We start from the raw sequence: 25,969 nt of genomic DNA on the forward strand, positions 1-25,969 counted from the left end.
CCAGTACGCACCTTCCCGCTGAAGGTGCAGCCGCGCCGTACTGACAGGTTTTTTTAACTCAATGAAATTGAGTTTAGAACTGGTGACGGAGGCGTGGCCATGCCCCCGCCGGCGATTCACCCAATGAGGGCGAACCAGCCGCGTTAGGTCATGGTCACGCTCCCGCAAACCTCCCCGCCACGCCCCCTCCCGTCGCAACTTCTCCCTCCCTTGACCGCGTGTGCGTGTGCAGCGCTGTGCACGCGCCACCCCCCCGCCGGGCGCTCGTGCACTGGGACCGCAGCCTTAGGCGGCTGCCGCATGATGTCAGCGTCACGTGAGCTGGTTCAGCCAATGAGGGCGGACCAGCTTTGTGACGCCCCCTCATTGCCGCCAGCACTTTGAGCAGGGATCGCTTGTGCTGCAGCCGCTCGCGGCACAATAGGAGCACGCACTCTCGCTAGCAAGCGGAGTGTATAATCTGTGACTTAGCGGCCCCACTCTCTCCCACAGCAATCCGTTCCTTATTGCAGGGGGAAAGTGCGGGGATATCTGTAAGCGTGATACCAATTCTTGGGGGGTGCAAATGCACCCCCCCCCCCCAACTCCTGGTTGCACTACTGTCACCATCTGTCTCCCTGACCACCTCTCTGTCTTGTTTTCACTCCCTGTTCTCCGTGACTGAGCCACCTGTGCTGAAGCAGGGATATCCTTCAAACCTGACATGGCCCTTGAGAATAGGAGTCGGCCACCCCTGCACAAGAGAGACACTAGAGCTTCATCAAAGAAATGTTTGAATTTATTATATTTGTTTAGCGATGCACAAAACAATGGTTTGTTGTGTAACACGGGCTCGCTCAGAAAGAAATTCCAGCCATTATTACATATGGCGACACAACGTTCGAAAACAATGTCACTAAGGCCTGTAATATAGTGCGTGCGTCAATTAGATCTGGCTGTGTTAAGCCAGATGTTTCTATACTAGACGCGTGCGCACGGCCGTGAGCGGTGGCGCGGCACACCAGGGAAATTACAATAAAATTGTATTTTTGCGCTGCTGCCGCAGACCAATCACAGCGCGGCCTAACGCTGTGACATCAGTCACGCCCACTAACCACCAGCGTCACCGCTTGCCACCTACCAACTAAACTCACACGCCACGTGCACACTAGCACCTACTATATAACAAGCCTTATTATTATTATCATATTAATCCCTTTCAAAATTCAACGCGTTCAATGACGTATGGTTTATCCGGATTCACCACAAAACTGACAAGAGAAATCTTTCTTTAAACAAACTACCCCTGGCAGTAAAGAGATGAATGATGTATAGTTTATCTTTAGGTTTCCCCTATAGGGACACTGACACTGCAGAGTTATAAAGGCCCAAGGCCCAGGTATGAATACCACAGCCTGACTCTACCACAGCGCACTGCTGTCGGTCACGTCACTGTTGCTAGGATACCTGGGAAGAACTCTGAAGCGATTCCCCTCCCCCCTTCGTCGTCATGACGACGGGCGGGTTGGCGGGCGGGGACTTAAGAGAGCGCGCTCCAACAAGCATCTGGTTGCTGTCCAGAATAGGGCGCGGACGGCGAGCCTCTGGGAGGGCGTGGCCATGGTGAAAAGAGCGGGAGTTGTCAAGCAGGCCACGCCCAACTAGGCGTGGCTGCCTTCCGACCCGATACGTGTTGTCTTCGCCTTCTACAAACGCCAGCGTTCTGACTCCGCCCCTTCACTTTTTCAACGGTCCTCCTCCCCATTGGTGGGTGTGGGTTAGATGATTTGTGCCGGTCTTTTTTTTTTATTTTTTTAAGCGATGAGTCTGTGATAATTGGGCGTGGCTTTACCTCCCCCCCACCGCCTCCACCTAGCCCTCTGATTGGCCTGCACGCGTTCTGAGCCCGCCCCCTGGGCGTGGCCGTGCGGTGTTGTGTCGCAGCTCCGCCTGGCTCTGGATCCTTGGGTCTGGTGAAGCGCAAAATGGCGGACGGAGAGCTGAACGTCGACAGCCTGATCAGCCGCCTGCTGGAGGGTGAGTGCCGGCGGGGCGGGGATAGTGCGGGGGCGAGCGGCTGGTCATGGAAGTGGCTGCGGGGAGACGCGGTGGCGAGCCATGGAGGCGGGAGAGTGACCGCTCTCCCGGGGACTGCAGGGCATTACACAACAAGGGCGTGTGGAGGGGATGGAAGCCAAGCGATGTGAGGGGAGACCCGGGCGGTGTAAAGGGGAGGAGGAGACACATAAAGGAGGGAACCCGAGGGTGAAGGGGTTAAATGTGGAGTCATGGGGGGCTTGGGGGGGGGCAGCATGGGGGGCTTGGGGGGGGGGGCAGCAAGAGACTGCGAGGGAAGGGATGAACATTACGGGGGGGGGGGGGAGTAAGCAAGAGACTGAGGGAAGGGATGAACATTACTGGGGCATGACAGGCGCTGCAGGGAGGTGTGAGGGGGGCTGTCAGCACATACAGACCTGCCACTATCCTGATATCATTAGTGTGTGTGTGTGTATATATATTATAGTAGTGTATGACGGAGACTGAGGGATAAAAGGTGCAGTTAAGGGGTTTGATTTGTATATCTACATTTTTGATCGAATGGGTTTTGCTGTGGTTTAAAAAAAACAAAAAAAAATTAGTAGCAATGTCTCTTGTGGTTTCTTTGCCTATGCTATACACTGCTGGATAATGTCCTTAATGTTTCTCTTGCTGGCTCCATTTCTTATTCCTAAATGCAAATTCACAAAGCAAAACCTTGGATTTCAAATCTACATTTAAGGGATCATGGGTCAAAATAATTCTACAGCGTCAAGCCCAAAACAGCGATTACAATATCAAAACTGTTAGAGAGATTGTGATACATAGATCACTATCATTTTTAGCGCTTGTCGATCTGCTGTTGGATTGGATTGTATGTCTTTATATAGCGCCATTAATGTACATAGCGCTTCACAGTAGTAATACATTTGGTAATCAAATAAATAACAGATAATATAAATAACAGACCATGGGAATAAGTGCTTTAGACATAAAAGTAACATTAAGAAAGAGGAGTCCCTGCCCCGAGGAGCTTACAGTCTAATTGGTAGGTAGGGGAACGTATAGAGATAGTAGGAGGGAGTTCTGGTAAGTGCATCTGCAGGGGGCCAAGCTTTATGTATCATGTGTTCAGAATATCCACAGTGCTATTCATATGCTTCTTTAAGCAAGTGTGTCTTAAGGTGAGTCTTAAAGGTGGATAGAGAGGGTGCTAGTCGGGTACTGAGGGGAAGGGCATTCCAGAGGTGTGGGGCAGTCAGTGAAAAAGGTTTAAGGCGGGAGAGGGCTTTAGATACAAAGGGGGTTAGAAAGAAGACATCCTTGAGAAGAACGCAAGAGTCTGGATGGTGCATAATGAGAAATTAGGGCTGAGATGTAAGGAGGGGCAGAAGAGTGTAAAGCTTTAAAAGTGAGGAGAAGAATGGAGTGAGATGCGGGATTTGATCGGAAGCCAGGAGAGGGATTTCAGCAGGGGAGATGCTGAGACAGATCTAGGAAAGAGTAGAGTGATTCTGGCAGCAGCGTTTAGGATAGATTGTAGGGGAGACAGGTGAAGGCCTTCCCTGATAAATGGACATATCTATATTTGTATGCCCATTATGTTTCATCTCAAGTCAAGTTTGACTTGTTGAGGTAGTCTAGCGGTGTTTTCATTTGACGATGGAAAAGGATAATTGTGTATCTATATAATCTCTCTCGGGGTGAAACAAACTGGCATATAACATAGGAAGGGGTACACAGAGAAACAGTGGTGTAGCAGAAGGGTGGAGTAATAATACTAACACACAGGCAGCAAGAAAAAAGGAATATAGTAAAAGATGAGACAATGGGCCCTGTCAATCTGTTTTTTAATAGCGTCTGCAGTTTGGTTCGGATGAGTTTAATGGTTGCATGGGAAAAGGAAGTAATCAAGGTATGCTTGAAATATTTTGTGGTCAAATGGTGATTAGAGGGACAAAACACCATTTTTATTAACTTGTACAGAAAGTGCATCTAGTTTTTAATTTTGTTCGTTAAATACTTGCGCTAACTTTTTTTTTTTGTTTATTTATGTATATTTGTTTTTGTTTGGTTTTGGAGGGGAAATGGAGTTCTGCTGCCAGAGATTGGGGTTATATCTTTAGGGGTATGGGAGTAACTTGGAGAGCCCCACCTGTCATTTGTCAGCCTGGATTAATTGTCTAAAATGGTTTATTTTAAAAAACAATTTGTATTTTTATTTACCCGTCTTGATCAGATATCTGAATGAGATTGTGTAGTTCTTGTGTTTAATGAATAAAACGGATTTATGTATTTTTGTTATGCATGAGAAAAAATATGTATGTACTATCGCAACTGGATTTAACACTGCTATTTCTATTTAATTCATGATTGAAGATACCGCATGAAAAAGCAACTGAAATCAGTATTGTTTGCACTGAGCAACTCTCAAACTTGTCTTTGTAATATCAATTGAAAAAAATAAAGTATAACTCAAGTAGTAATTTATTCTGCACTACTCCAACTGGATTAACATGGCTATTTAAGTCATTATGTTTTCTGTGAATTGTTTGACTATTTTGTGGGATGCAAATGTTGGTACTCGTTGCTGCTGTTTTTATGTAGAGCTTGCTGGCACCATTGGGTTGCATTTTGTTTAATTTAATTTGGCCTTTTACGGTTTCTTCCTCCCCCCCCTTTTTTTTCCCGCCTACCCCCCCTTTTTTTCCCCCCTCCCTGTTCTCCTCAAAAACATGTATAAATGAGGGCGAACCAGCTCCATGACGCCCCCGTCGGCCATGGACAGGAAAAGCACCCGCTTTCCCACAGCCTCCGCACGCCTCAGCGCGGGTGAAGGCACCATGGCCGGGCCTTAAATGCGCGCAGGCTTCTAGCAAGGGATTGCTATTTTACAGCACTCTGATAGCCGCCTGTCCTCTTTTTTATTAATATAGGATTTTGGTTTACTCAGAAACCTTTATCAGTCTAATCCAAAATGTCATGAAGACCATTATCAGTGTTTTATTGACCTGGCACACCAGAGGTTAATTTGAGTTAAGAGTTGTATCTTAAAAATACATGGTATTGTTTTATTGCAGGTCAGGCCAATGACCCCAGCCTGGTTTTCTGTTTGTCTAAAAGTGGAGTTATCTATGGGTAATCTGGGCTTGTCTGCTGACAAAAACCCTAGATGCACAACTCTTCCTGACACACCACACACCCCCTTTAAAAGACATTCCTCGTGCGATTTGGGAGCTGGAGGGTGTGGCAGGAAGACATTCCAAATCTGGGTCTACTAAATATAAAATATAGTGGATCTGGTTCACACGAATAACAAATGTTTAACATTTTAGATCTGACGGATTAAAGGATGCTAAACAATACACATGATTGTACGGGTGCAAATTTCCATAACAAGTGCAGCACTACTTTTTGTATATTAAATTTAATGGGTGCTGTTTTGGGCTCTAATTGAGGTGGCACATTTTTGAACAGTAAGTACATTTTGAACACTTTTTTTGCTACAATAGGTTTTTGTGTTTTACTTACATATTTTTCTTGGTAACGAGGGACAAAAGACTGCAAGTAGAACTTGATATCTTTGCTGGCAACAATTTAAGGTTCTATTTGTGATCGATTTGTTAGGAAATATTACTCATTTGAGGAACCCTGAGAAAAGAGAAGGGGGTCAGCTGGATAGCTGTGTATTAACCATTGTCACATAAACATTCATGGCACTGCGCACAAAATGCATTTACTGTGCTTTTAGTTTTTCAGGGGTAAATCCCCTAAAACATTGTGCGATTCACTTTGATGTCTATCTGTAAATAAAGAAGAAATGAAAAGGATACACTGGCTATATGCATTGTGCTCCAGAGGTAATAACTTGTTCTTTTCTTCTCCCGACTTGGAATCTATGGCAGCTAGTGGTTCCTACCATGGTCCTCCAGCTCAGCACCAGTACCAGGTTATAAATGGTCACACCAAGGGAGTAGTGTATACAGGCTTTACAGTTTCTAAACCACATTATTACATATTTTTCTGTAGAAATAAATACAGGTATTTGGCTGAGGAGTAAACATTTTGTATTTAAATTGTATTAAAATGCTTATATTTTTAGTTTTTAGAATGTTTGATAACACAATTCTTGAGTAATTTAATTTGTTTTCCCGTCCCTTTTTTTGTAGCGACCCTGTGTTTTCCATGTTAACTTTCAAAGTGTCAGTTAAAAAAGCAATCTGTAACCTAGATTTAATAAATGTATATCTTCATTTTATACAACGCCCACAATGTACGCATCGCTTTATAAAAAAGACAGTACAGAAAATTATAATACAATAAACACCACAAACACAATAGGAAAGGAAATGCGTGCCCCGGCGAATTCACAATGTAAGTGGTATGTTGGGAGAGTTGGAGACAGCAGGTGAGGGAGTAAGTGCAGTGGTTGGTACGACTGACTGGGTGTGGGACAGTAACCATTAGTCTGGATTATTGAAATGCTTCATTTAGGAGGCGAGTTTTAAGGTGGGGAGAGAAGGTGTTTTGCGTATATTTAATGAACTAACGTTCTTTTGATATGAAACATTTTCTCTTGCTACCTTTTGTTTATTGTTTCTGTGGGGAAATGGGTGAAAGGACCAGGGCTTCTGAATGTGTGACACTGCCCTCTATTCAATATGGTGAGAAACCGTAAAGCAGTTAACGGTTACCTCACTATTGCCTATATTCGTTTGGGACCTGTCTTGTTCTGACTGCAAGGAAGTGATGTTTCAGGAGATCGGTGTGTTCCAAGATTAAGCATACTATATTTGGCTATTGTTTAAACGCAGGCCAGATATCCCATTTAAAAAAAAAAAAAAAAAAAACCCACACAACAAATCTGACTGGAAAAAGTCCTGGGAACAAGGTCTGAGCAAGAAGCCAAAAAATGATTGCAAGAGACTGACAAATTTGTAACGAGTGCCATTTATTGTATAGTTTTCTGTCACTTTAAAGGTTCAGTCCTGCCATTATATTGTACACAGAGATTTTATTATACAAAGGAAAATGCTGTAATCTAACTTCTGTTTGATAATTTAACGTGTTTAACTACCATCTTTAACGTTTGACCTAAACACCTTCTTAAACAATATGTAATTTTCTTTTGAAAGCTAGTGCACTTATCTTACTCAAATAAATAAATGCTGTAGTGATAAAGTTGTGGTAGGGGTTTAAGTGGTTCCTAAATGTACAAAATTGGCCTCTTTGAAAATACCCCCAAATGTTTTTTTAATTCAATTACCAATACTAGACTTCAAAAAAGAAAATGGTATATTGATATTTGGAATATATATCTATATCACTCATTTGTGTGTGTTCCATCTCGCTTGTCTATCCACTAATGGATAAAGGCCTCGCTCTGATCTTCCAGGTATTCCTGGTTGCAAGCCTCTCTTCCATGTTGCTCCAACAAATGATCTATACATCGCTCCCCTGCATGCTTTCATGCCCAATACTGCTTTGCAGTTGCACTGTGACTGACTGGTCAGTTACAGCCTGCACCACTTTGTGTGCAGGATAGTGTGTGGCAGACACTGGAACTTAACCTCCCCTTCCCAGCTTAACAAAACGTGGCGTCCAAAGTAATTTATATTTTGGTTCATCTGTGTTTGTTCAATCTAATGGGGTGCAAGTCGAATGCACTCATGCTTTGGGGATATTTAAATTCTGATTGGTTTATGTCCCTACAGACTTGAGATTTCTTGTTGTTAATGCTTATTAAAGAGTTGATAGACATGAACCTATTATTAACAATAGCATTAATAACTTTGTGCTTTTCTCCCAATGGGGCTCAGCACTTCAGTTACAAAAAGAGAAAAAGAAAACATTTAATGTTATAAACGAGGCCAAACACAGGAAAAGATACAAGCTGGGATGGTACTATACAGTAGCTATTAGATGCTTGGATAAACAGGTAAGTCTTGAGCCATTTATAGATTTCCAGAGCGGGTGTCTCGAACTGTACTAGGCAGTCTGTTCCAGAAAGTGGGACAAGCTAAAAGCTCGGCTCCCATAGGAAGTTAAGCAGATTCTGGGAACTGTTGGGAGTTCTTCATCTGTAGATTGAAGTGTGCGATTGGGAATGAAGGGAACTAGAAGCTCTTTCAGATAAGAGGTGCCCTAGTCATGATGTAGTGCTTTGAATGTCAAGCCTGTCTTGAAATAAATTTGCCATTTTGCAGCCAGTGCAGAGAACGGAGGACAGGTGTCATGTGGCAAGAACGGATCTGGTTAGTTAACATGGCCACAACCATTCTGCACCAGCTGCAGGCGGCGCAGCTTTCTCTCTCCCCGCGCCTCCCGCCCCCCCACACGAAGACACGGGTAGTAGAGTGAATTGCAGTAGTCCAGGCATGAGGACACAAAGGCATGGATAAGCATTGTAAGATCCTTTGGGGGTGGGGATAAAGTGCTTAATCCTGGCTATCTTTAGGTGGAAAAATGATTTGATCATGGTTGCCACCTGATTAAAGACAAGGACAACACCAAGATTCCGTACACGGAAGTTTAGCACTTGGGAGTTCCAAACTTAAGGCTAGTGTCTTGACTTAGCTGCAGTCTTGTCTTCTGGCACACAGCATCCACCATGAGCACTTCTGTCTTATCAGGATTCAGCCTCATCCAACTAGCACTCATCCACTGTAGGTATTCAGATAAACATCTATTGAAGGCTGATAATGGGTCCTTCGTGCCTGGGGCAAAGGACAAGTAGAGTTGAGTGTCATCTGCATAGCAGTGAATAACCCAGACCATACTGTACCATCTATCAGCTAGTGGCAGCATGTACATTGCCAACAACATAGGAGATGGGATAGCACCCTGTGGCACTCCACATGACTGATATTGGTGCAGAGTAGTACCCCCTGAAGATGCTCTGTGACCTGCTATTGAGAGGATCTGAACCAGCTGAGAACTGTGCTATACAGTCCACGTAGATCCTTCAGGTGCTCCATTAAGATCCCATGGTCCACAGTATCAAATGCTGCCGAGAGGTCAAGGAGTACGAAGATCAAACAGTCACCATCAGGAAATCATTTAGCACACGTATCAGCTGTTTCAGTACTGTTCAGTCTTCTGAATCTGACTGGAATGGGTCCTACATTTTATGGCTTGATAGTCTGCTTTCCAATTGGGTTTCCACCACTCTCTCCATATCCTTTCCTAGAAAAGGAACGTTTAATACAGGCCTGTAATTTGCCAAGCAATCCAGGTCTAATTAATGCTTTTTTTGTTTTAAAGAGGTCTGATGACTGTTTTCTTCAGTGGTCCAATCAAAGATCCCGGTCTGGAAAGAGCACAGGACTATTTTGGACAACACTGGGCCGATTGCATCAACACAGCCTAAGAGAAGGCATGTTTGGTCTGGGTCCAAATCACAGGTAGTGGGATCTATTCCCTGGATTGTTTGCACAAGATCTTCTATATCCAGATGATGGTCCGCTAGTCCATAAAGCCAGAGAATCTGCATTTTCATGCCTGGAACCCTGACACATTAGACAGTTGGGACCCCAGCCCAGATGGTGGATACTTGATCATGTCGTAGGAGTTGCTGTATTTTGCTGTCTTCCATGCTCATTGGATTATGCATTGATTCTTCTTTTGATCTTTTCCTGTTAAGAGGAAGCTAAAATGTGGCTCTCGAATACTGGACAAGTATGAATGATCAGAGCAATTCACATACAATCCAAAAGAAGAGTGACACAATTCTCTTTATAAATACTATTATTCTAACTCCATTGCTGTGACTCATCATGATTATTGTTCTTGATGGTGTAATCCATGCCTGCTATTTTTAAGTAGCCACAGTCTAAAGTACATTTAAACCCTTTAGTTGGTCACTCCTATTGTATCAACTTAGACTTTCAGATCGGCTTAGCCTGTAAAGAGTACTCGGAAGGGAACCCAGGATGTGTTTTAATATTTCTTTGGTTTCAGCTAATATATAGCTGTGGGAGTATGAATGGGTGTTTTCACTCCGGCCGCATCCAGAAGTGAAAAGGCTCAGGACCCCTAAAGAGGCAATCCAGGCCACTTTTTCCCCCTTCATTTTTCAAATACAGGCTTGAAGCAGAGGTTCTCCAGAGCGTAACCCCATTCAATTCGGCTCCTGTGACCCTCTGCTTCCAGACATGCCAGAACCCCCTTTGCAGTCAAGTATCTCCTGCAGGTTTCCACATCGTCGCATGGGCCAATGGGAAGTCGAACATGTCACGGTTTCCCATTGGCCTGCAGGTCCCGGGAGCTCTGAAATGCAGACTTGTACGTAGTGAACCCTGGAGTGGCTACCGACACCCCCTTTGGAGGTATGTACCTCGGGAAGCGGGGGGTTCCTGGAGCTCAAATTAATGGGTTTTGCCTCTGGAGACCCCCTGCTTCAATTCTGTTAAAATATGTTTGAGTGGCCTTTAAAGCCTCTTCCAAGGTGTAAGAAGTGGAGTGATAGCTTTGCATTACTTTACATCTCATATTGAAAAGGGGGGAGAGAAGCAGTTGGCTAAAGTGTGTGTGTGTGTGTCCCCTCACTACTTATGAATACGTCACTGTGTAGCAGTCTTTGACTGAGCCACCTGTGCTGAAGTAGGGATATCGGGAAAACCTGACCTGTTGGTAGCTCTTGAGAACACAAGTTTATTACCGCTGGTGTAGAGGCAATCTCAACTTTTCAGATCTGTTGAAAAGAAAAACCTTTCTAGTCTTCAAAGAAACCAAAAGTTGCCTTTTCAGTCATGTTTACATGTCTGAAGAATCCATTTACAATTGAGTTTTTTGTTTTCCTTGGTAGGACTGCCAATTGTGTTCCATGGGTTCCCCAGAGATGAAGAGCCTGGTTCCTAAATTGGTTAATATTGAATAAGACAATAAATATTTGTATTCATTTTATATTAATTGATTTTAGGATCTGGCTTATGTTAAACCCCTGGTTCCTCAGTGGTTTTCGGTGACCCCTCTTGGAGACTTCAATATGACTGCCAGCATCATCCAGTGGGTAGCTGCAACTGATGACATTGTGGCTTATTGGTCTGTGGGACCCGCAAGATTTAGCAACCATTCTGTTTCCCCCATGAGGGAGCAGTGGTGGGTACACCGCGGTGTATCTATGTTGAGCTAGTGAGTCCAGAGCTAAAAATGGCACGGATCAGTGCAGAGGAGGATCCCTAGTTTTGGTTACATCCAAAATCCATTTAGTCTTGGATGTGAATGCTACTTTAACCATTTGAATGCCCCAGGTTGTCAATACATCATGGGGACTGGCACTCAGGAGGCCCCCAGACGTAGTGACTAAGTCATGCTCAAAGGGCTTGGTTTTCTGTGTTATATTGCATTTTCCATTAACTCAAATGGCTGCTACAGTCACTTGACTACACTGTCGCAGGGGCCGTGTCATTCGGGCAACATGACCCCTCCGACGCTCAACAGGTAAATGATTGATGCCTTCAACCTCTCTGGCAGTGGTCGGGGGGGGGGGTGAATTTTCTTTTATTTGTGTTTTTCCTGCATGTAAATTACCCTCCATTTCATAGATTTTTTTTTTCATTTTTTTTTTAATTTTTTTTAAAGATCTGTAACAACCGACACAATTATTGCTTTAGTCCCCATGCTTCAATATCCTAATACAGTATAAATAACAATCTAAAAAAAACTGTATTTTTTTTTTTTTTTAAATCCCATCAGTCACCATGGGTATCAGATACACGGACATACAGGGATCCAGATCTGACGATTGGTGGACAGCGGGATCTGGAACCAACCCAGCCCCCACGTGCCTTCCAACGCTTGCTCCTAAAAATTGTCTGGCTCCTAAGTATTTCATATTTTTAGCCACCCCTGCTTTCAAAGTACTGTGTTTAACTGGTCCGTTCAATTCTGACCAGACAAACGCCTTCTGGTTTTGGGTCCTGCTTCATATTGCTGTTTTTCTCCATTAGTTTTGGTAAATATAACCTTTTGGTCTTGATCTAGTACAGAGCAGTACCCCAAAAAAAGTATATCCAATTTAAAAATAAAATCATAAGTAATGCAATATGGATTTTAAAAAAAACAACAAAAAAAACCACATATGTTGTCCTGTGTGGTACGCCACAAAATTGTGGGTAAGATTGTACTACATTTTACTAATTGCCATTTAAACTTGATTTTGCCATGTGCTCTGTGTCCATTTTTGAGTCACTAAACAGTTTTGCTTTGTATATTTTGCAAACAACTAACTCCAGTTTCAATTGACACATTGCTATGTACAATGCTATGTTTTCTGCTGGCTCTGCCTGACAGATTGTAAAGATCATGAGAGCAAGTGGCCAGAGGCCTTTGGTCCATAATTTAAATGACTGTTTTTTTTTCCCCCAACTTAATTTTTATTGGTTGCTCACATGGTTTACAGACAGTGTTCATATATCTTTTTGTAAGGTGAACTACATATTTAAATCAATGTTAATCATACATGCGGAACAGAAAACCCCAAGATATAGGGTCATAAAGCACCCCCGTATTATGCACTCATTGCCTAGTAGATAATAGATGACTAAATTAGCCTATAACTCTATGAACTGCTGGATAGGTATATAACAATCAGAGGTGATGGGCTAAAAACAAAAAATAATATTTTAATACATCATAATCATGGAACACGCAAATATTAAAAATCATAATATAGAATCCTCGTAGTGGAGTCCGAGGAACCCAAAATAAACACATGGTATTTGTTGATCCTTAATAGGTATAGGGTCCTCTAAAGCTGCAGGCGTGTACAGAATTATAATGCCACGAAAAGACCTATATGGTGGCAACAAAATAATCACTCTTAATAGCGCCGTTGTAACCAGACGTATGGTGATGAATAGTTTTTGCCAGGGATAGCATGAATGAAAGGGTTAAATATACTGGCACCATAAATTCACAGCTCTATGTAACATAATTGTAACACAAAGCGAATATGTCAAACAAATATGGTGCTATAAACCCTGATACAAAGGTATCCATGCTAAATGCTATATTGTCTCCCTGATGTCACAGCTGAACAGAAACACTTGGAGGTATATTGCAGTAAATAAAGCTACCAATGTAGCCTGCTATATTGACAGTCGTTATACTGTTACCATATACACCTCCAACCATGATTGTATCATACAGGGCTACATTAGCTCCAAACAGCAAATTGCTAAAATACACTGGAACTCTCGGCCATCAGACAAATAAAACTATTCAGGACATAGGTATTGTGCAGAGGGGGATGGAATGGCCCAGAAGGGTCATAGGGTGTGCACCTTGCACTATACCAATTGTAAAAGGAGGGAAAACTAAATGGTATAACCTGTGTAGTGTAGGAACAAAAACTGCAATAAAGTGTGGAGGTGGTGCTGGCAGGGAAGGGGTTAATATTGAACAAAAGGATAAAGAGAAGTTCCCTATATGCCGCACAAGAAAACACCTGTACCTGTATTAAAACTTACTATTTATTAATAAACAATTAAAATATATTTATTGCAGCAGTAGTGTAACCAAAAAATTAAAAAGTAAATTAAAAACGGAGAGGTTAGCTGTATGCCTAATTCGGACTAACAATGTAGATAGAAACCACTATTGTAAGTATGAGTGTCCCACAACTATATGATTATACTAGAAGTGGTAGTGGTTCTGTAACAATTCTGATGTCCTTAGAACACTACTCCCAAATGTTGAGGGATGTACCTAAAATAATGTATAGATACAAAAAGAGTGTGGTTAAGCCTGGTAGAGTGTAGATCAAATATACATACACATTTGTGCCAGGCCATCAGGTTCAAGATTAAATGAGCCTGTGGGTCTGTTATGATAAGCTTCAGCAGCCGTCGCAAGATCACAAGGTATGTGTCTTGTACTTAGAACCATACACCAGATAAGGAGTAGTCGGAGTGTTGTGCTTCCTATTGAAGTCTCCGAAACACTCTGAAAGAAGGTTAGGCAGCAGACCTCTCCGATATAGCCAGCGAACTAGGTGGTAACGCTTAGCTTGCCCTACATATGTTTCACCTGTAGTGGCTTCATCGGGGGCCCATATACAAGCCGTTATCCGTGTGATCGCGTTGTAGCAGTCTGCAGCTCCCTCTTCAACGTCCTACTTCACCAACACGTGTTTCGCGTGTATGACACGCTTCATCAGGGGGAGGAGTCTGTTAAGCCCTCTTCCTCATGTCTGATATATACCTCAGGAGCCTGGAGGCTCGTCATTAAGTAGCTAATCAGCGCAGTTGAAGGTGTAGCCCTATCAGAGCATACTAACTCTAAATGATAACTATCACGGACCAATTTAAAATTAAACATATTTTGATCAATGTCATCCTATTAATAACCACAACCTGCAGGAGAAGATGGAGATTGCTTAATGAAAATAAATACATCTGACACTAAGCACTTTATGACAAGGAAGCAATATTGCTCTTAAAAAGAAAAAAAAAGTTTAAAAACAGTTGTTTTGACGTGGCGACAAGACAAGTAGACAGGATAGAGACAGACAGGCTAAGGACTCTTCGAGTAGTGACCCCCTGACCAGGGATGAATTGGCACTATGGGATTGGCAAGAGAAACCTAGCACGGGGCCACCCCACCAGGACTGGAAAGCAAGAGAATACACAGCATCTGGCGGAGCAGCAGCAGAAGAACATCACCACCCCCTCCCCTCCCCTGGGTCTGTCGTTTTATTTACCTAGTACGTCTTCTATTTGTTGTCTAAGTTGGTCTGCTAGCCATGGTTATTGTGCATGTATGATTAAACACCAGAACATATACAATCAAAGATTTCATGAACTGTCTGAGTTGTGGTGTAATATACCTCATGACCTGTGTTTGTGGAATTATGTATGTAGGGAAAACTCAGACCGTTCAAAACGAGAGTTTTGGAACACATAGGTAGCGTAAGAAATGCAGTTGATACCCCTGTAGCAAGACACGTTATAGACCAACACCAAGGTAAAAAAGCGGTCATGCACTTCACTGCAATTGAATATTTCCCACATCATCCTAGGGGAGGAGACTGGGACAAGAGAGTCCTTTAACGTGAATGTCGCTGGATATTCAGCTCCAGACCCAATTACCTTTCGATCAGATTGAGGGATTCCTCTATTCATCTTTCTTCTAACACTAATTATTAAATAGTATTTATGGGGATCCAGTCATAAAAACATGTCTGATCTGTATTGACTGCTATGGGCAGATTTCTTAATGCTTCATTCATTCCTACATTATACAATTTACTGCTCCTCTATCCAAGTTTATGTATGTTATATATGCACATACATGTAAGTACTGGCAAACCTATTATGGTACAAGAGTGCCTTCTATCAGTTATTTGGCAATGAGTAATTATGATATTGGATTACCAATCTGGTACTTCAGGGGTTAATGTGGCAGCAGTTTGAGTTTATAAATATATATGGGTTTTGACAGATCAAGACTTTTGCTGCTTGTCTTCGTGAGAGGGGAGGGGGGCAGCCGGCTGGCCCTATCATTGGTAGCCCCTTAAAAGTGACACGTTTGAGGTCATGAACGATAACCAGAGATTACTGTCCGCCTCAGAAAACGAAATGTTGGTGAATAATGACTGGTGCATTCCGGAGGGAGGTGACACACAGGGTATGCTTTTGTTGGAGGACTTTATTAAAATGAGAATATCATGTACTGTACATACGAAGAGTTACATAAGTAATCATGTCATAGTTGCATGCAATGAGGCCAAGCACGTGAGGTCTAGCAGGTCCATTTGTCGCTCAAATTTAGGGGCAAGGCGGTCATACGTGGTCTTCTTGCGGCCGTCATGACCGCCTGAATCTATTGATGTGACTCACTTGTGTCTAGGTACTAGAGAAGGGAAGTTGAGTGCGTTTAATATACCGGGGAAAACCTAAACGGTGTTTGGTAGAATAGTATTTATTTATTTTTGTCGTAAAACGGCAATCTCAGATTATTTACGACGGGGTGGTTTTATGTTTCAATGGGGGGGGGGGGGAGAATGGTACAAAAGACACCTCTGTTGAAATCAAACACGTGATTTCTCATTTCTGCGCCAGTGACCTCTGGGAGACATTTCTGACACATGGTAATGTGTAGGGATTTGATTTATCCTGTTATTTTAAGAAACTCTTGCATTTACTGTGCTTGTATGTTCTTGTAATCTTTCTTTAATCTAAGCACTATATATCTATTAAAACATCTAAGTGATTCTTTGGGGCTCTGAATGAACTGTTGCACGTTCTGGAGAGCGTATTTCCATTTTCGGACACATTGCTACAACTTTCTTTTTTTTAAATTTTTTTTTTTGGTGTTAAGTGCATAGTTTTTGAAGTGAAACTTCTTTAGTGGCACCTATTCTGATGGGGTATAACGGGAGAGTTGGGGCAAAATGTGAAACGGAAGTGACGTCACGGCTCCCCCCTCCACGTCTACTGTGACATGCCGCCGGCGCCGCTCCTAACGGCCGCCGTTACCCCCCACACGTCCGCTGCCATGGGTATAGCACGATAGCTGCCGCAGAGCTTCCGGTGCTGCGGGTGTAGTAAGATGGCGGAAGCCCCGCTCTGTCGCGCGCGCTCTCTGCCTCGTGCGCACACGAAGAATTCACACTTAGGCCAAATAGCTAATACAGGGGATGTGTGCTGAGCACGCTCTTTCTAAGTCAAATTTATTTGCATTTTGTCAATGAAATTGTATTTAGATTTTTAATTAAAACATCACCAACACAAATACAATTTCTGTGACAAAAGTCAAAGAAGTTTCACTTACTATGCGCGTGCACAGCACACACAGCTTTTTTTTCTATAATGAATAGGAATCTGAGACCCTGAGATATATATTCATTTTCCATCTTTTATTTGCATAATTCTTGGGTGGTGGCTGCGTACAGATATGATTTGCAATTGAGTAAGGGGTTAATATTAACTCATTGAAAGTCCTTTTGGAGGAGAAAGGTGAGTTGGCTAGAGTAGCCATGTGTATTACCCTGTTTGCATTTCTAAGTCACGTGCGCACAATATTAGCATGTTCTTGTATAGCGCTGCTAGTTTTACGTAGCGCTTTAATTACAGAGACATTTTGCAGGCACAGGTCCCTGCCCTGTGGAGCTTGCAATCTGTTTTTGGTGCCTGGGGCACAGGGAGATAAGGTGAGTTGCCCAAGGTCACACGGAGCTGACACTGGGAATTGAACCCGGTTCCCCTGCTTCACACAGTGTCATTCAGTGTCTTTACTCACTGAGCCACTTTCTCCCATTAGTGTGCTGTAAATGGCGACGGATTGAGGGGAGATTTTGTTCATTTGAGGGACCTTTGTGAAGGTGAAAAGTGGGATAGCTTGCGAGCTGTGTATTAACCTTTATGCGGTCGCGTGCTCACTGGTGTGCCTTAAGTGACAGCCCAGCATATAAACGCAAACACATGCCCTGCCTTGTCTGTGTCCTTGTTCCACGTGTGGAGTATAATTTGTATGTTATGGTTTTATCATCTTTATGCCAGTATTGGTCTGCATGTTTTCACTATTTCTCTAATCGACTTGCCTTATGGTTTTTAAAAATTGAGACTGGGTTCTCTTTGCATATTCGTATGTCTTTTAATTGCTGTCATAACCACTTTCCTTATTCTGTGGGGAGTTAAAAAACCCAACCTATAAATATGCTAATTTAACACCATGGTAAAAAAATCAACACTGAGGATAGTCGGTGTGTTGATACCTTGGGTTGAACCTCCGACTGTAGTGTGGTGCATCACTTGACTGTGTTTAGACACACACTGTCCCACTGTCTTGTGGATGAGTAGGAAGTAGGACGGTATACATTACAAAATAAGGATCCTGGCAAAAGCTAAGAAACTGAGCAATGTAATCTGGGTTTGTTGGCAGTTATGCATTTCTGATGGTAACTTCATCTGCAATGTTGCTCTGAATAGAACATTGAACCTTTTAGGGATCAGCAAAGAATGAAGCAACAATGCCCCTTGCACAGATTATTCTTGGACTGGTACGTATTCTTCTTACTTCAGAAATGTTATTGGCTTGCAGATTAAAGAAAAGAAAATCATAAATGTCAATCTGCATTGTATCTAGCTATTTATTTTGAAGCCACATGGCCAAATACAGTGCCAATGTAATGGGCTGCGCTATGTTGTATTGTGGGGCAGCACTTGCAAAAGTGAGGATGTGAGAACCTCTTGAAGGACTTTAGACAAGACCATGTGTAAAGTTCTGTGTCATTGTGGTGGCTCTTGAACTTTAGTAAACCAAAATGCATGCAATACATTCAGTGGAATAGGAGTCGGCAACCAAATCTTAAATCTCGTTTCATGTTAACCCATTACATCCAGAATCCATATTTAGGTCAAGCACATACCTCTAAATTAACCCATGTGGCTTTGTGCTTCAGGTCATTGTCCTGCTGAAATGTGAATTACCTCCCAGTTTCAGAGTTTTTACCTCAAACAGGTTTTTTTTCCCCTCAAGGATCCTTATGTGCTTTACACCTGGGGTGCACAAACTTTAAGTATAACGTCGCTTTGTCATGGCAAGATGGCGTCATTTGATGTCACGGCGATGCATCAGGAGAAGCTAGAGAGCAGGTAAAAGGCAGTCCCCTCGCTCTCCCCCGGCAATCAATTTAAATGTAGGGAAGAGTGTGGCACTCCCCTTTTTACACCGTCCATTCTCCCCACAATCCTGACAAGCTTCCCAATCCCTGCTGAAGAGAAGCATCCTCAAAACATGATGTTGCCACCACCATGCTTGACAGTTGGCATGGTGTTGTGCAATGTTGGGCTCGTATGACAACTGGTTTCCCACATGTCTGCAGTATCTACATGCTTTATTGCCAACTCCATACAAGATTTAAGATGAGTCTTTTCAAGTAATGGCTTCTTTCTTGCCACCCATCCATACAAGCCAGCTTTGTTTTTCGATCGGCTTATTGTTGGTGTGAACAGACTCCCTTCTCAGACACAACTTTAAAGCCAACAATGACCTTGAAAGATCTGCAGAGTAACATCGTGAACCAGTTTCCTGCTTTCCTGGCTGCTCGGTTTGGGAGGGTGACCTGATCTGGTTGATCAATGGTATGGTTAATCTTCCACGTATTAATGATGGACTTCACTGTACTGAGAGGTATAATCTGCACCAATGACCTTTTCTTGTACCCGTCTCCGACTCTGTGCCGCTACCACTTTATCCCAGACTTGTTTCGAAAGCTCCTTGGTCTTCAGGGTTGCTTAGTCTGATCACTGAGTTGCAGCATGAAAGTCTCTTAAAAAGCTGAGGGGAAATGATCTAAAAGTTAAACCACGTTGATTAGACACAGGCTGAAATTGTCACATTGTGACCTTTCAAACCATTCATTTGCACCTGAGCTTATTTAGGGCCGCAGTGGTTGAATACTTGTGCAACTAGGATTAATCTGTTTTTTTCTCTTGCTTTATATTCTATATGCATTTTCAAAGTATCAATGTTTGAGTATTTTTTTATTTTATTTTTTAAATAAATTCTACATCTAAAGTATTGGATTCTTTGTGCAGCGCCGTACAATGGGGTATAGTACAAAAACATAAACTGTCGCTTACAGGTGAGGATAAATCTGCACAAACACATACAAAGGTAAGGGCCCTGCACGTGGGCTTCTGTGAAGTCTAAGTTACGCTCGGGTGTCAACACCACGTGAAATTTGCTGGAGGGGGGTGGGGAAGAAATTCTTCTGCAAAGCACTGTTGTCACTGCTGTGTGGACCCTAATATCATTTGCATGTGTTTTCAAGATTTGTTTCCCCCCCCCCCCCTCCAGTTTGATCAATAAGCAGTGATTAAATCATTTGGCTTTAATTAAAAAGTTATCACTGTGCAATGAGCTTCAAAATGTCTCCACAGCTGTGACTTAATGGCTCGCCTTAAATGGCATGTACAGATGTGTCACAGGGTTGCCAGGTATTTGGTTACTCTTTCCGGTAAAAAAAAATGAGAATACCGGACGTGTGTCCCCGGTATTGCCTCTCTGGACTTGGTAACCTGCCGGCGGGGCGGCTGCAATCATGGAATTTCCCCCGAGAAGGGAGAACAGGGCTGCTGCAAGGGGGCTTTGCAGCTTCCTCCATCCTGATTGGCTGCATTACACAACAGCAGCCAATCAGGATGGAGGGGGTGGGGCCAAAGAGCGGAGGAAAAGCATGCAGCAGAGGTATATATGTATGATTGGGGAGGATGAGTGGGGTGCAACAGTCTTGGAATTTGTGGGAGGAGCACTAAGATTAGTGTTGCTTGCAATGTACAGTATGACTAGGTCGGTTATCTATAAATGATCTGAGGACGTAATTTGTTCTAAATTTCACTCAAAGCGTGCACCAATTTGCACTATTTCATATTCTATTTCCTAAAAACAATCCTCAAATGGCACTCCCTCCCCAGACTTTTAACAAAACTATATATTGGTGAATACTTGAAGTGAAATTTAGAACAAATTACGTAATAGAATGCAAAGGTGAGTAGTGTACAGCCAAAAAAAGGGAAGAGGGATCCATATATTAAAAAAAAAAATGGAGGAGCAAACCTTCTATGCTTTTCGTACGTGTGTACTTTATCAAGGAGTGCCCTGTGCTTGAGCACTTACCACGCTCTACAAATTACGGAATAGTCAGGTCATTTCTAAATAACATTCTTCCCCACCAACGATACTCGCGCACGTCGCACCTTTCACCCTTGTGTACAGTATTTTTGGACGAGCCACCTCGCAGCCCTAGTCACAGGCCCCCTTGCAGCAAAGGGGTAAATGGCTTGCATGGATCCATGTTCACACGCAGAGACTAATGTTTGGAAACAAGATGTCCACCTCTATGTAAATCATTGTAATAGCAAAGGTTTAGGTAGAAAGAGACAAATTGAATGGCTGGTTGGCTCTGAGCATTTCCAGGCCCTTTTTTTGCATTCATTAGCTGTTTTGACTTCACTGATTATCTTTTAAGCACTATTGTATAACGTGTGTTAGTCAGCATTTTATAGTCCCTCATGCAATCAAAAGCCTTTGCTCTCTAATGAAAGTGTTGCACACACATCATTTTTATGTTTTTATATCTTTATCCAAGGCGCCCAGTGGTGACTGCAGTGCAGACTCATTACATATGAACCAAACAGGGTCTGTATTCATTTTCTGCACCTCAGAAGAGTGACCTTCATTTCTTTTCACAGATATTACAAGTGTCTTAGCAGAGCCATCTGTGGCTGTAAGGGAAGATTTTCTTCACCGTTTTATTGAATGTGATTACCACTATTTTACAGAAACCCAACTCTGCATGAAGATAACTGTCTATCCTATGCCGGGTGGAAAAATCCTGCCTAAAGTGTTTCCCCTGGCGCCTGGTTTATTAGTGCTGATTGACTGGTCAGTCACCGCCACAACCGACAACCATGTGCTTGATCCTGCTTCACGAACACATAAAATCTGGTTGAAGCACACTAACTTACCCCCCACCCCCACAACACTGGCTCCTAAATATGTAATATTTTTGTCCACCTCATTTCTATGTATTCATGCTGATGTTTTCAGGAGTTCTTACATGCAGCTGTTTTCATGACTGGAGGTTTGACATTGAGTTCCTGTCCTAACAAGCTTGTACATTTCAGTAGGAGTTCAGGGGCTAAGAGCAGCAGGACGGAATGTATTGGCTTGACAGGATGTGTCATGCTGGGAGTGACTTTCTTTTTAAGCTCATGTAGCTTTGCTGGTCATCTAAAGTGTCAAGTCTTTAAACCCCAGTGACTTCTAACTCACTTAAAGTAGCAATATGTGGTGCTAGAGTTTAACCAGAGATGTGTTTTCTATTTTGTTTATTATGGAATTGCTGGTATATCTCCCTTGAGCCTGGTTTTTCTTTTTTGGAAATTTGTCATTTCACATCTGGAAGTATTGTGGCCTGATAGAATAGGATAACTGGGATGCATAGAAATAGGTACCGGGAAACGTCAAAAAGGCAATGTGTGGAGTGGGTGTGGTGTAGAAAGTGATGCTTTGCAAATGAGCTGCATAGCTTGTCTCATGAGGTATTTTACCAGACATGCTACAAAGTATGTTCCAAGATGCTTTCTCTTTGTGTCATTATTTATTTATTAAATATTTTTCCAGGAAGTAATACAGTACATTGAGTTACCTCTCGTTTTCAAGTATGTCCTGGGCACAGAGTTAGGACAAATAATACATGGTTACAAATAGTTCCATAAATGAACAGGGTATACATTATATACAAGACATTGCATGCACAGTTAAAGAAAATATATATTATGGGCGAATGAAACAGTTACAGACCAGAATTAGACAGCGTTAGATTTGAAAGAATTTAAACTGGTGGTGGATTTGAGTCTCTGGTAGGTTGTTCCAGTTTTGGGGTGCAAAGCATCTGATTAAAAAAAGGCCAATGCTGCGGTGTATTGTGATTTAAGAAATCTAAGGTGACAGCGTTCTGGCTCCTTATGAAAGAAAAGGCATTATTAATCCAATTCTTATACATACAATGTGCCTGCATTTTAATGTTCATATGTAAAATCCCTCCTAACCATAAAGTGCCTCTGTAATAATATCCATAAACATGTCTTGCAGAGACGGGCAGTCCTTGGTGATTTAAACAGATTTGTTGCTTTTAACCTCAACTTTGTGGGGTTTTTCCAGATTAATACAGTTCAACACGTTATTGCGCGATCCGCTACAATGAGAATTCGCTTATAACGCGGTCTGAGTGTGGCTCCCGATATTTTAAAACCTCCATTTTGCCACGCTAGGACTTACCGGCATCTAGGACTCTCCTCTTTGCTGTCAGCTCTCTCCTCAACTCATAGGGCTGTGTCCACGTGCTCTCCTCTCTGCAGCTGTCAGCTCTTGTGCGTGGCGTCGCAGAGGAGGGTCACATGACACAATGTGTTGTCATGTGACCCTCCTCTGCGACGCCGCACACAAGAGCTGACTGCTGCAGAGAAGAGAGCACGTGGACACAGCCCTATGAAGTGAGGAGACAGCTGACGGCAAAGAGAGAGATCTAGATGCCATTAATCCTCGCGCGCCGAAATTAACGCAATCCCAGTTATAACACGGTCTCATTCTGTGGCCCCCAAGAACCGCGTTATAATGGGGTTCAGCTGTACTTGGAATGTTTGTGTTTATTTTATAATGGGGGATTTCTTTTACTTTTTGGAAAAAGTGAGATGTGTTGGTCATTGTGGGTCAGAAAATATAGTTGGTAATTGGTTAATGTTTTGATAGCAAGGATAATGCTGGCAAGTGGAAAGCTTTATTGCTTTATATTGGAGCTTGTTTGTTCTTTGGCTGTCTCTGATTTTTTTTTTTTTTTCTCTCCAATCTTTGTGCCAATAGGGCATTTTCACACAACTGTTTTCTGGACTATATCACTTCTATGGAATGTTTCAAGTCCTCTTGGCAGCAAAAGGATTATGCTTGCAGCATTCTTGAAATATAAACTCCAGGCTCGCACTGTAGATATCTTTATCAGTGATGTGCCCTCTAATCTTGGAATCGGAGGGTCAGAGGTTGGTTTTTGTTTATAAATTCTCCTAATCATCTGATTTGTATTTGTTGGGAAAGTAAATATAAACCTAATATAGATCACATCTTCCAACAATATTGTATCCATTCATCGTGACTTCTTATTGATGGTATTCTTGACATCATAATCTGTCATTGTAATACCTGGTTCAAATCACCAAACCTGCAGTCCTTGTTTTGTTTTTCCAATAAATGCCCTTAGTGTTTGAAATCATTATTTTCTTCTAGTCTGTGATTATGGTTGACGTGGTAAATTTTAGGCTGCTGAGGTCAAAATGGAAGTCTCCACAGAATAGTAAAAAATTTTACCTGCTCAGATCGCCTGAACACAGAGCCTCTGATTTTAAAAATGTAAAAATTGTCAGACCCTGTGACCCTTTGGCTACGTTGTGGTGCTCACAAGGGGGGAACAAGTGCAAGATCAAACGATGGACAACAAGGGCGGGTATAGAGAGGTCTCTAACATACTGTTTATTTGCATCTCTTGCCTGTGCTGCAGCCTCCACTCAAACAACTAGCCCTCAGTTTGACAGTTTGGTGCTTCACTGCCTGGGGATTGGGCAGCCTGGCCTCACCAATGCCCCTGGCAATGTGGTTAATTTAGGAACGGGAGTTTCCAGTTTTGCTGCCTCACTATATATATACAGTAATTATTAGTAAAGCTATAATATGATGTATAGATATTGGTGTTCATTAATCACAACTTACAAAAAACAATCTATTCGAGGTATCAATAATACGGTTTTATAAAATATTTTAGGGGAGGAAAGCTCCTTTTTAAGACACTTTCACTACCATTTTCAAAAGCGCTTCTAAAATAAAAAGTATTTATTTGTTGCCTTTTCCATGTGGTCGCATGCAGTTTTGTTGGAATTTTTCTCCTTAAAGCCGTGTGGCATAAAATGCTTCTATTTCTGCCGCCCAATAAAGTTCCGCTGGCTCAACCGGTGATTTTCCAGTGACCGTGACGGCCATCCTCTCAGTGTGCTATCTTGCTCCCTGCTGTTCCAACCACAAGTCTTCATTAACCGCAGCAGAACGCTCTGTAACCCTTGGTTAAACCCTGCTGCTGCTAGCAAAGCTATATTTTCAAAGCAATTAATTGCAGAGATGGGTTTAGAGGGGACCATTCCACTTTGCTATATTGGAGCTGCAATAAAGTGAAGCCCTGAACAATGTCCTTTCTTCTTTATACCTTTTTTTTTGATCTGTTCTATTTAAAATGTTTAATTTTTTGCAATTAAAAGCAGGAAGTCTGACCCCAAAATTATGCTTCTCGCTTCATAGCAAACACGCTGCTGTTATGGCCTTATGTAACAATTGATCAAATGCAGCAGTCGTGATCAGGATAGATGAGCCGCATGTGTCCAAGTAGTGGCAAACTACTGGATAAGTTCACATGATGTATGGGACAGGTCTTTATTTATATAGCGCCAATAGTGTACATAGCGCTTCACAGCAATAATACATGTGACAATTATATAAATAACAAATAATACAAATAACACATAATGGGAATAAGGGCTTCAGACAAAGTAACATTTTGGAAGAGTCCCTGCTCCGAAGAGCTTACAATCTAATTGGTAGGTAGGAAGAACGTACTGAGACAGTAGAAGGGCATTCTGGTAAGTGCGTCTGCAAGGGGCAAAGCTTTATGTATCGTGTATAGTACTATCCATGGAGCTACTCATATATGCTTCTTAGCGTAAGTGTGTCTTAAGGTGGGTCAGGATCAGGATGAAAAACAGGGAAGTAAAGACACATTGTACAAAAACAGTTTTTGGGACTTTGTCTTGGTGCCAGCCATTGTTATGACTAGAACTCGTGTGTGCTGATCCAGCCCTACCCGACACATCCTTATTCATGGTTTTGTCCCCTTGGTGATGTCACTGCTGGGCCCTATGACCTCATTCAGCCTGGGGGTACTGAGGCGACAGACAAATGTATAGTATTAGAATAGATGTATTGGTGTTCTGCACAAACTATATTTTAGGTGGCAGGCCCACCTCCCTTCTACCTCATTGAAGATCAGGAATGACTAATGGGCGACGTAACTGGGCAACCCACACGCACCTATTCTCTGGAAGATGCATATTTATTTTTTTTGGAAGTCTTTCTTCCCTATACGTAAAAATGCAATACATTTTTAAATCCCCAAAGATATTAAACCTACTTTATATTAATTCGAATATTGAACTTATTTATTATTTGGTGCAAAGATAAATGTGTTTCATTCTTCACATTATTGCATGTCCAGCACATGCTGCTCTATAGCACTAAACCTTTCAGTGTCTCAAAGAATTTACTGTCCTCCATTAAGTGCTGTGCTCCTGGGTAGGCATCAATATTAGTATGGAATGTAAGAGGCCTGAGAGACCCCATTGTTAAACTC

The 25,969-nt window shown here is 42.4% G+C and overlaps 1 protein-coding gene across 1 annotated transcript in view; it reads left to right on the forward strand.

Moving 5' to 3' along the window:
• Positions 1-1,858: 1,858 nt before the first annotated feature.
• PPP1CB (protein phosphatase 1 catalytic subunit beta) overlaps positions 1,859-25,969 on the forward strand; it is an 89,149-nt gene continuing 65,038 nt past the window's right edge. The window contains exon 1 of the mRNA XM_075595414.1: positions 1,859-2,016. Coding sequence (XP_075451529.1) covers positions 1,965-2,016 — 52 coding nt within the window. The 5' untranslated portion in view covers positions 1,859-1,964. The remainder of the gene's footprint in view (positions 2,017-25,969) is intronic.

This window comes from Ascaphus truei, chromosome 4, assembly GCF_040206685.1.
Source record: "Ascaphus truei isolate aAscTru1 chromosome 4, aAscTru1.hap1, whole genome shotgun sequence".
NCBI classification, from domain to species: Eukaryota; Metazoa; Chordata; class Amphibia; order Anura; family Ascaphidae; genus Ascaphus; species Ascaphus truei.